Consider the following 12,603-nt stretch of genomic DNA (forward strand, 5'->3'; position numbering starts at 1 on the left):
GCCTTTGCAACACCTGCTCTTTGTCCAAGTAGTCGGTAAACCTGAGAAAAAACCCTTAGATAAAGTATGGAACAAATTTGTGGCAGAAAAGAATGGAGACAAAAGTACATCAGACTTAACAATAAACTCCATAACCCCTGAAGATGAGGGCACCTACTACTGTGCATGCTGGGAATACCACAGCCATCAACTCTCAATAACGAATCATAAGAATCCCGCCCTCCTCAGTCTCCCCCCACATCCTCTTCCCTGGCAGCCGCCTCCTCCTTTCTAGCTCCCATCCCCAGTCTGCCTGCAGCACTTCCTGAATGTCTTCTCAAGGCCATGAGCCCTGTGTCTACACCATACCCCAGGCTTGGTACAACTCACCCAGTTCCCAAACATCCTCCATCACCATAATCATTCACATTTCTGCAGACCTGTGAGCTTCCCTTTGCTTTTATAAGTTGGACAAGACAGCTCCTGGGCTTCTTCTAATTCTCAAACTCTGTCATTCTGCTTTTTGGCAGGGGCATTACATTATAATATGGGGTCTCATCCTCTCCACCACCTTGACGACAGGTCCTCTTCCCAGAGGGTGATTTGCTAAGAGATGACTTTCCTAGCATCACCAAGAGAGCAAATATCGGAGACAGAATTTGAATCCATGTGTTCCTGATTCCTGTCTGTCCCCTTGTTCACATCTCATGTACAAGGTCAGTAATTGGATATAATATCCCTTATGAGAAAATGAGAGAAACATGGAGGAAGACGGCATCCTCTCTTCGTTCCTTAGTTTCTGAACCAAGTCAAATGCTTTTGGGGGTAGAATTTGCACCAAATGGCCGGGGAAGCAGCTTCCAACACTGAGTCCAAGACATGGTTCCCTTCAAGAGACTTGGAGAAATCACATGACCAGGAGTGAAAGAGAATGATGTGTCTATGGATGACTAAGGCCTGAAGTGGAGACAGGAAAGGAAAGAGATCTTTGGTCATGGAGGGTAGAGGAGGGGCAGTGAGAGTGCTTCATGGAGGGAAATCCAAGAAAAATGAATGACTCCATGGCCCAGAGTTAGAAATAAAAAGGGAGGCAGATTCTCCAAGTTCTCCCGTTTTTGTACAACACACGCAATTGAAACAATAAAGAATCACAGAACTTCCTTGACTAGTATTCTCTCCAGGAAATGAGGCTCAAAAATGTGCATTTCTCTAATATTAAAACATTCACCCAGTTTCTATCAGCAAACATTTATCAAACATCTTCTACGGAGTCTTTTAATATTCCTACATCCCACATAATTCTCTGAGATCATAAGTTTCAGAATATTCATCCACACTGACTGAGAGCTCCTCTAACTAGTAATTTCCGACAACAATGAAATATAGGTCTAGAAAAAAAATATGCTTTCAGGCATTTTGTGGAAACTGGGGATAGAAAAGCAAAAATGGCCCTCAAAGACCAAAGGTTTTAGGGGGGAAGCAACATGGACATAAAAATAAGAAAGTCAAAACTACGCCCAAAACAGGAGACAGGGGGTGGACTTGTGGTTTCAGTCCTATCAGGAATTCTCAGATAAGGAAACTCCTATCAATAGAAGCCAGAGCCTTTTCACGATATGGAGCCTTAGAGACTTGCCTGGTTTACTTGAAGCTTCAATTAATCACCCAAGGTCACACAAGTCAGAGATATGATTTGAACTTGGGTCCTCCTGATTTTCAGGATGGCTCTCTATCCCCTATTCCATGCAATTTCTCACTTAAAAAATACCTAATTTAGGGCAGGGGAAAACCTAGTACTGGAAGGGATTCAAGAAAGTCCCTCTGTAGGACAATAGAGCCGATCTGGGTCTTGGAAGAAGGCTCAGAATTCAAGGAGGAAAAAGAGAAAAAGGAGGAGATAGGGAGAGTTGACCTGATGTCACAGTTCCAGGAACAAATAGAAAATTCTACATTCAGTTTTGAACCCTTCATAAGCTGTCCCCTTCCTACAATGTTAGTGTCTTCTACCTTCCAGTGTGCTACACACACACACACACACACACACACACACACACACAAGCACAAAGACATGCAAAAATACAGACATATGAATACACAGACACACGGACACAAGCACAAATGTGCACATAAACACACACACACACAATATAGGTATATATGTACAAACACACAGATTCCCAGACACACAGACACACACAAACATACACAAACATACTGAAGCAGAAACACACACATGAACACAAATAAACACATACATGAAAACACACAAACACACAAACACACACAAAGTGGCAGAAGTGGGTCCAAGACCACATTTTTCCACCTTCATCTTGGGGCAAGGAAAACGAAAGCCAATCACCACTGACCTTTCCAAGCTTGCCCCCTCCCATGGGGAGAGTCCTGGTCTGCACCTCTTAGAAAGATGGATTGCACAATCAACATTAGACCAGGACTGAGCAGCTCCTTTCCTCTGCTCTCCTGCCCTTCTCCCCACTCACCCCCTCTCTCACCTCTCAGTCTCCTCGCTTCCTTGGGCTTCCTTCAGATTCACAACTGGCCCAGCCAGAATGAGCCTCCGCCAAGTGCTTGCTGTGGCCGCGCTCTGGGCCGGTGAGTTCCCTTCTCCCTCTTTTCAGATCAAGAGAGAAAGAAAAGAAATTTTCCAAAATGCCCCTTATGTCGCCATGTTCTTTATTTCTAGTTGGCCAAGCAGACACAGAACTGAAGCAGCCTCAAGTCTACATCACCAGCCAGGTAGGAAAAGCAGCACGGATCACTTGTCAAGTGCCACCCGGCATGTTGGACTTTGCTAGTCAGTATATAAATTGGTACCAGCAGAAGCCAAACCAGCCTTTGCAACACCTGCTCTTTGTACAATCAACTAGTAAACCCGAGGAAAAATCCTTAGGTAATGTAAGGAATAAATTTATGGCAGAAAAGAATGAAGACAAAAGAACATCAGACCTAACAATAAACTCCATAACCCTTGAAGATGAGGGCACCTACTACTGTGCAAGCTGGGATGACCACAGCCATCAAGTCTCAGGGACAAGATATACAAGAATCCCTCCCTCCTCAGTTTCCCCCCACATCCTCTTCCCAGGCGGCCGCCTCCGCATTTCTGGCTCCCATAAGTCTGCCTGCAGCACTTCCTGCATATCATCTCAAGGCCATTAGCCCTGTGTCTATACCACACCCCTGTCTTGCTCCAACTCACCAGGTCTCAAACTCCCTCCATCACCACCATAATCATTCACATCTCTACAGACCCAGAAGCTTTCCGTTTTTATAAGTTGGACAAGACAGCTCCTGGGGTTCCTTCCAATTTCCAAACACTGTCATTCTGCTTTTTGGAAGAAAGTATTACATTACAATATGGTATCTCATGGCCGTTCCTAGCATCACCAAGACAGCAAATATCGGAGGCAGAATTTGAATCCATGTATTCCTGATTCCTGTCTGTCCCCTTGGTCACATCTCATGTACAAAGATCAACAACTGGATCCAATATTCTTCATGAGAAAATGAGAGAAACATGAAGAAGGAAGACATTAATAGCCTCCCTTCATTCCTTAGTTTCTGAACCAAGTCAAATGCTTTTTTGTTAGAATTTGGACCAAATGGCTGGGGAAGCTGCTTCCACCACTGAGATGCTGTTTCTCCTCATTATTTCTGCTGGAGCTTCATTATCCCTGTCAGTGACCAAGTCTTGAATTAGTTGGTGTGTGCCCAGGGCTGTGGGAAAGATGAAAGGTGTCCAAGACATGGTTCCCTTTGAGAAACTTCCAATAGCCTTGGGGACAGCATAGGACCAGGAGTGAAATGACTCCATGGGCCAAAGTTAGAAAGAAAAAGGGAGGCAAATTCTCTAAGTTCTCCCGTTTTTGTACAAAACACACAAATGAAACAATAAAGAATCGCAGAACTTCCTTGACTGGTATTCTCTCTAGAAAATGAGGCTCAGAAACTTGAATTTCTCTAATATTAAAACATTCATCCAGTTTTTATCAGCAAACATTTTTCAAACATCTTCTACGGAGTCTTTTACTGTTCCTACATCCCAGATAATTCTCTGAGACCATAAGTTTCAGAATATTCATCTACACTGACTGAGAACTAGAAGTTCCTACAACAATGAAATATAGATCCAGAAAAAAATACGCTTTCAGGCATTTTGTGGAACCAGAGGATAGAAAAGCAAAAATGGCCGTCAAAGACCAAAGGTTTTAGGGGGGAAGCAACATGGACACATAAATAAGAAAGTCAAAACAATGGCCAAAACAGGAGATGGAGTCTGGACTTGGGATTTCAGGACTATCAGGAATTCCCAGATAAAGAAACTCCTTCTACCAATGGAAGTCAGAATGTTTTCACAACATGGAGCCTTAGAGATGTGCCTGGTTTACTGGAAGCTTCAATTAATCACCCAAGGTCACACAAATCAGAGACATGATTTGAACTTGGGAAACCCTGATTTAGAGGACGGCTCTCTAGCCCTTATTCCATGCAATTTCTCATTTAAAAAAATACCTAATTTAGGGCAGGGGAAACCTTAGTACTGGAAGGGATTCAGGAAAGTCCCTCTGTAGGACAATAGAGCTGGTCTGGGTCTTGGAAGAAGGCTCAGAATTCGAGGAGGAGGAAGAGGTGCAGGAGTTACCTGTTGCCACAATTTCAGGAATAAAAAATCCCTCATTTGGCGTTGAACCCTTCATAAGCTGTCCCCTGCCAGCAATGCTCGTGTCTTCTACCTTCCAGTGTGATACACACACACACATACACACACACACACAAACACACACACGTGCACACACACACGGGCCCATAGGGCGGCCACAGCAAGTACTTGGCGGAGGCTCATTCTGTGTGACAGTTGTGAACCCGAGGGGAATCCAAGGAAGTGAGGAGAATAAAAGGTGGAGAGGGGGTGAGTGGGAAGGGGGACAACAGGAGGCCTGCTGTGGAGTCAGCACAGGAAGGGAGCTGCTCAGTTCTGGTCTGCAAAATACATGCAAAAATATAGACATACGGATACACAGACACAAGCACAAATGTGCACATAAACACACACACAATATAGGCACACACACAAATACATATATGTACAAACAGATTCCCAGACACACGATTACACACAAACTGAAACAGAAACATGCACATGAACACAAATAAACACATACATGAAAACACACAACTACACAAACACACACAAAGTGGCAGAAGTGGGTCAAGACCACATTTTTCTGCCTTCTTCTTGGGGCAAGGAAAACGAAAGCCAATCACCATTGACCTTTGCAAGCTTGCCCCCTCCCATAGGGGGAGTCCAGGTCTGCACCTCTTAGAAAGGTTGAATGCACCATGAACATTAGACCAGGACCATGAACATTAGACCAGGACTGAGCAGCTCCTTTCCTCTGCTCTCCTGCCGTCCTCCCCACTCATCCTCTCTCACCTCTCAGTCTCCTCGCTTCCTTGGGCTTCCTTTAGATTCACAACTGGCCCAGCCAGAATGAGCCTCCGCCAAGTGCTTGCTGTGGCCGCCCTCTGGGCCGGTGAGTTCCCTTCTCCCTCTTTTCAGATCAAGAGAGAAAGAAAAGAAATTTTCCAAAATGCCCCTTATGTCACCATGTTCTTTATTTCTAGTTGGCCAAGCAGACATAGAACTGAAGCAGCCTCAAGTCTCCATCACCAGCCAGGTGGGAACAGCGGCCCAGGTGACGTGTCAAGTGGCCGACACGTGGAACTTTGCTGGTCAGTACATACACTGGTACCAACAGAAGCCAAACCAGCCTTTGCAACACCTGCTCTTTGTCCGATCAACCGGTATACCCGAGGAAGTATCCTTAGGTAATGTAAGGAACAAATTTGTGGCAGAAGAGAATGAAGACAAAAGAACATCAGACCTAACAATAAACTCCCTAACCCTTGAAGATGAGGGCACCTACTACTGTGCATATTGGCAGGACCACAGCCATCAACTCTCAATAACAAGACGTACAAGAATCCCGCCCTCCTCAGTCTCCCCCCACATCCTCTTCCCAGGCTGCCGCCTCCTCCTCTCTGGCTCCCATCCCCAGTCTGCCTGCAGCACTTCCTGCATGTCTTCTCAAGGGCACGTGGCCTGTGTCTATACTATATCACTGTCTTGCTCTAATTCATCCACATCCCAAACTCCCTCCCTCACCACCATAATTTACATCTCTACAGACCCGTAAGCTTTCTGTTGCTTTTATAAGTTGGACAAGACAGCTCCTGGGCTTCTTCCAATTCTCAAACTCTGTCATTCTGCTTTTTGGCAGCGAGCATTACATTATAATATGGGGTCTCATCTTCTCCACCACCCTGAGGACAGGTCCTCTTCCCAGAGAGTGACATGCTAAGTGGTCATCACTTAATTAAGGGCCTTTCCTAGCATCACCAAGATAGCAAATATCGGAGACAGAATTTGAATCCATATGTTCCTGATTCCTGTCTGTCCCCTTGTTCACATCTCATGTACCAAGGTCAGTAATTGGATCCAATATTCCTCATGAGAAAATGAGAGAAACATGAAGAAGGAAGACATTAATAGCCTCTCTTCATTCCTTAGTTTCTGAACCAAGTCAAATGCTTTTTTGGGTAGAATTTGGACCAAATGGCCAGGGAAGCAGCAGCTTCCAACACTGAGATGCTATTTCTCCTCATTATTTCTGCTGGCGCTTCATTATCCTCGTCAGTGACCAAGTCTTGATTCAGGTGGCGTGTGCCCAGGGCTGTGGGAAAGATGAAAGGCGTGCAAGACATGGTTCCCTTAGAGAAACTTCCAATAGCCTTGGGGACATCATATGACCAGGAGTGAAAGAGAATATCATATGTCTAAAGATGGTCAATTACCTGAAATGTAGACAGGAGGAGAATTTTTGGTCATGGAAGGTAGAGGAGGGACAGTGAGAGTGTTTCACGGAGGGAAAACTAAACAAAAGCAATGACCCAATGAGCCAAAGTTAGAAAGATAAAGGGAAACAAATTCTACAACTCCTGTTTTTGTACAACACACGCAATTCAAACAATAAAGAAACACAGAACTTCCTTGACTAGTATTCTCTCTAGGAAATGAGGCTCAAAAACTTCTCATCTGCTCTTTTCAAAAGCATTTCTCTAATATTAAAAAAACATTCACCCAGTTTCTATCAATAAACATTTATCAAACATCTTCTACGGAGTCTTTTAATGTTCCTACATCCCAGAAAATTCTGAGACCCTAAGTTTGAGAATATTCATCTACACTGACTGAGAGCTCCTCTAACTAGAAATTCCCTATAACAATGAAATGCTTTCAGGCATTTTGTGGAACCAGAGGATAGAAAAGCAAGAATGGCCCTCAAAGACCAAAGGTTTTAGGGGGGAAGCAACATGGACACATAAATAAGAAAGTCAAAACTATGGCCAAAACAGGAGACGGGGGCTGGACTTGGGATTTCAGTCCTATCAGGAATTCCCAATAAGGAAACTCCTTCTACCAATAGAAGCCAGAGCCTTTTCACAACCTGGAGCCTTGGAGATGTGCCTGGTTTACTGGGAGTTTCAATTAATCACCCAAGATCACACACCCAAGATCAGAGACATGATTTGAACTTGGGTCCTCCTGATTTTGAGGACGGCTCTCTAGCCCTAATTTCATGCAATTTCTCATAAAAAGAAAAAATATATATATCTAATTTAGGGCGGGGCAAACCCTAGTACTGGAAGGAATTCAAGAAATTCCCTCTGTAGGACAATAGAGCTCATCCAGGTCTTGGAAAAAGGCTCAGAATTTGAGGAGGAAGAGAGGTAGGGGGAGTTGACCTGTTGTCACAGGTCCAGGAACATATAGCAAATTCTTCATTCAATGTTGAACCCTTCATAAGCTGTCCCCTTCCTACAAGGCTAGCGTCTTCTACCTTCCAGTGTGATACACACACACACACACACACACACACACACACACTCTACAGTTTCTCCTCTTTTTCTACAACACATACAATTGAAAGAATAAAGAATCAATGAACTCCCTTGAGAAAATGTTCAGTTAACATCATCTGCAAGAAATGAGGCGCCGAAGAATTATCTGCTCTTTTCTTTAAAAAAAAAAAACAACTATTAATTAATTTATCTTTTTACCTTACACATGAACATTCATTTATATATATTTCCATATGAGTTATATTGGGAGAAATGCATCAGAAAAAAAACCAGAAAAATCATGAGGGAAAAAAAACAGGAAAAAAAGTGAAAATAGTATGCATTGATCTGCATTCAGTCTCCATAATTCTCTTTCTGAATGTAGCTGTTATATCCTATCCAAAGTGTATTGGAATTGATTTGGAACTGTGAATTGCTGAGAAGAACCAAATCTATCATATTTGATCATCACACAATCTTGTTATTGCTGTGTATACTATTTTCCTGATTCTGCTTGCTTCACTCCACATCAATTCATGTAAATCTTTCCAAACTTCTCTAAAATCATCTTGTTTATCATTTTTATAGAACAATAATATTCCATGGGACATTGATGCATTGTTGGTGGAGTTGTGAACGAACCCAACCATTCTGGAGAGCAATCTGGAATTATGCCCAAAAAGTTATCAAAATGTGCATACCCTTTGATCCAGCAGTGTTTCTATTGGGCTTATACCCCAAAGAGATACTAAAGAAGGGAAAGGGGCCTGTATGTGCCAAAATGTTTGTGGCAGCCCTGTTGGTAGTGGCTAGAAACTGGAAAATGAATGGATGCCCATCCATTGGAGATGGCTGGGTAAATTGTGGTATATGAATGTTATGGAATATTATTGTTCTGTAAGGAATGACCAGCAGGATGAATACAGAGAGGCTTGGAGAGACTTACATGAACTGATGCTGAGTGAAATGAGCAGAACCAGGAGATCATTATACACTTCGACAACGATATTGTATGAGGATGTATTCTGATGGAAGTGGATTTCTTTGACAAAGAGACCTGAGTTTCAATGGATAAATGATGGACAGAAACAGCTACACCCAAAGAAAGAACACTGGGAAACGAATGTGAACTATTTGCATTTTTTATTTTCTTCCCGAGTTATTTTTACCTTCTGAATCCAATTCTCCCTGTGCAACAAGAGAACTGTTTGGTTTTGCAAACATATATTGTATCTAGGATATACCGCAACATATCTAACATATATAGGACTGCTTGCCATCTTGGGGAGGGGGTGGAGGGAGGGAAGGGAAAAATTGGAACAGAAGCGAGTGCAAGGGATAATGTTGTAAAAAATTACCCTGGCATGGATTCTGTCAATATAAAGTTATTATTAAATAAAATAAAATAAAAAAAGAACAATAATATTCCATTACTTTCATATACCATAACCCAATTGAGTGACATCTACTCAACTTCCAGTTCTTTGCTACCACAAAAAGTACTACTACAAATTACTCCAAAAAGAATTTTGCACACATGGATCCTTTTTCCTCTTTTATAATTTCTTTAGTATACTGACCCAATAGTGGAACTTCTGAATCAAACAATATGCATTGTTTTAGAGCACTTCAGATAAAATTCTAAATTGTTCTCCAGAATGATTGGGTCAGTTCACAACTTCACCAACAATGCCTTAATATCCTAGATTCCCCACATTTCCTCCAACATTTATCATTATTTTGTCATTATATTTTCCTGTCATTTTAGCCAATCTGATAGGGGTGAGGTGGTATCTCAGAGTTGTTTTGATTTGCATTTAGATTATCAATAATGTTTTTTACTAGACAGCTTTAATTTCTTCATCTGAAAATTATCTGTCCATATCCTTTGACTATTTATCAATCAAGGAATGATTTTGATTCTATTCTCTATATATTTTTGAAATGAGGTCTTTATCTGAAACTGTGCCTATAGAAATTGTTTTCCAGATTTCTACTTCTTTCTAATCTTGCCTAATTTATTTTGTTTCAAAATAAAACTTTTTGATGAATACAGAGAGGCTTGGAGAGACCTACATGGACTGATGCTAAGTGAGATGAGCAGAACCAGGAGATCATTATACACTTCGACAACGATATTGTATGAGGATGTATTCTGATGGAAGTGGATTTCTCTGACAAAGAGACTTAACTGAGTTTCATTGGAGAAATGATGGACAGAAACAGCTACACCCAAAGAAGGAATACTGGGAAATGAATGTGAACTATTTGCATTTTTGATTTTCTTCCCGAGTTATTTTTACCTTCTGAATCCAATTCTCCCTGTGCAACAAGAGAACTGTTCGGTTCTGCAAATATGTATTGTATCTAGGATATACTGCAACATGTTTAGCATATATAGGACTGCTTGCCATCTTGGGGGGGGGGAGGAGGGAGGGAGGGGAAAAAACAAAACATAAGTGATTGCAAGGGATAATGTCGTGTAGAAATTATCCTGGCATGGATTCTGTCAATGCGAAGTTATTATTAAATAAAATAAAATTTATAAAAAAAAATAAAATAAAATAAAAACTTTTTAAATTTAATGTAAACAAAGTCTCTAAGGAAGACTATCCTGATTCTCCTCATTAATGAGAAGACTTTCCCTCTCTTTCTTGCCTCCATTTTGTCCTATCTAAAGTAGGTTTGTACTTTGCTTGTCTCTTGTCTCCCCCATTTGATTGTGAGCTCTTTGAGAGAAGAGACTGGGTTTTTTTTGGGGGGGTGTATTTTTCTGTATCCCCCATACTTTGAAGAATACCTCAAATATAATAAGTGCTTGATAAATGTTTGGGGCCATTAGGGGGAGCCATAGTGGTAGAGTGCACATCTGGAGACCGAAAGACTCATTTTCCTGAGTTCAAATCCAACCTCAGACATGGACTACTTGTGTGACCTTGGACACATCACATAACCCTGTTGCCATAGTTTCCTCATTTGTAAAATGAGCTATAAAAGGAAACGATAAACCCAATTCAGTGTCTTTGCCAAGAAAACCTCAAATGGGGTCACCAAGAGCCAGACAAAACTGAAAACAATTGAACAATAAATGGTTATTGACTATTTTGATTTGTTCCATCTTTATTTTCTCTGATCCTTATGCATTTAAAGCCTCTGACATTTCCCATTTCCATTCCTTCCATTCATCTCTATGGTTCTGCTTCTGGAGCTCTGATCCCATCCTCCCTATTCTTTGCTTTGCCTTATTAAAAATGTCTGTGTCACATGGGAGCAAGTTGTATGTTGGGCCTTTTTCTGTTTGAAGTCTAGAGTCCAATACTTGCTTCTGCCTTTGTCTTACAATTCTGAACACAGCCTTAGTCAAACCCAGTTGTGTGACTCCCCCTATTCCCAAACCTTCTGGGTACTGGCTGCCTTTAGAGAAACATGCAGCTCTTCTTTGGGGGTGAATGATGCCCAAGAAGGCCCATCCTTATGAGTCTCCTACAATACCAATCTCCCCAAGATGCAGTGATAATAATAGCTCTGATTTATATAATACTTACTATGTGTCAGGCACTGGGCTAAGCACATTTCTTCCTCCCACTAGAGCTAAGAAATAAAGGCTACTATTATCCACATTTTACAAATAAGGAAACTGAGGCAATTTGGGTTTATTGACTTGCCCAAGTTCACACAGTTAGTAAGTGTTTGAGGTCAGATTTATGCTTCCAGATTCAATCTGGAATCTCCCCTATGCCTCCTCACTTCCTCGGCCATGAGAAGGTCTTTTAACATAGACATAAACCTCTTCTCCCTTTAAAATATGTTCTGGTGGGACCAGCAAAGAACTACTTCCTGGGAGAAAATCCCACCTCTATTTCCCCCTCTTCTATTTTTTTAGCCTATTCTCCCAGAACTCTTGTTCTTGTTGAGAGCCTGAAAGAAGAGCAATCCCTACACTGTTCACCTGGGGATTTGATGGAGACACATCAGCTGCTTCCCTTTGTCCCTCTTCTCCCCTCTCCCCATCCATGTGGTCTCTCCATCCTGATTATTCTCACTTACAGAATAGAGAAATTTACTGCTTTGGAGTCAGGAGGTTTATTTCTCTGATTAAGGCATCCCTTGTTACTGTTTTTCTCTGCATTATCTTAATTCCCATGAATCTTTAATCTCTTGAGGATTTAGTTCTTGTCTTATGCTTCTTGTTGATATGTCTTTGTTCTATGTAACCCCAGATCTAAGAAGAGAAGTCAGTGAGAATCAGGACTGAGAAAAAGCCCTGGATTTTGCTTCAGAGATATTATTGATAACACTTAAGAGACATTTTCCAATAAAATGGAGGCTGCACTATTAGGCGTGGGTATTAGTAGGCACTTGCCATGTGTGATAAAAAAAAATGAGCACCCCACATGCATGAGAGCTGTGATCCAAATGTGCTAGATAACAGGGCAGGTGATATACCCATGTTCACAATTTCCAGCAAAAGCCAAGGGATCCACACAAAAACTTCACTTTATAAGAACTCCTTTTTCTTTCTTTCTTTTTTTTTTAGAGCTCCCTTTTCTTTTTTAAATAATAGTTTTTTATTTTCAAACTATGTGCAAAGATAGTGTTCAACATTCACACCTTGTGTTTCAAAATTTTCTCCATTCCTTCCTCCCACCTTCTCATCTAGACAGAAAATAATTCAATATATGTCAAACATGTACAATTCTTCTG

The 12,603-nt window shown here is 41.6% G+C and overlaps 1 gene segment (V, D, J or C); it reads left to right on the forward strand.

Moving 5' to 3' along the window:
• The first annotated feature begins 5,365 nt into the window (after positions 1–5,365).
• Positions 5,366–6,306, forward strand: LOC127550099 (probable non-functional T cell receptor gamma variable 10). The segment is given in 2 exon segments: positions 5,366–5,531; positions 5,623–6,306. Coding segments are annotated over 2 exon segments (615 nt in total).
• Positions 6,307–12,603: the final 6,297 nt, after the last annotated feature.

The sequence above is a fragment of the Antechinus flavipes genome, chromosome 1, assembly GCF_016432865.1.
Source record: "Antechinus flavipes isolate AdamAnt ecotype Samford, QLD, Australia chromosome 1, AdamAnt_v2, whole genome shotgun sequence".
Taxonomy (NCBI): Eukaryota; Metazoa; Chordata; class Mammalia; order Dasyuromorphia; family Dasyuridae; genus Antechinus; species Antechinus flavipes.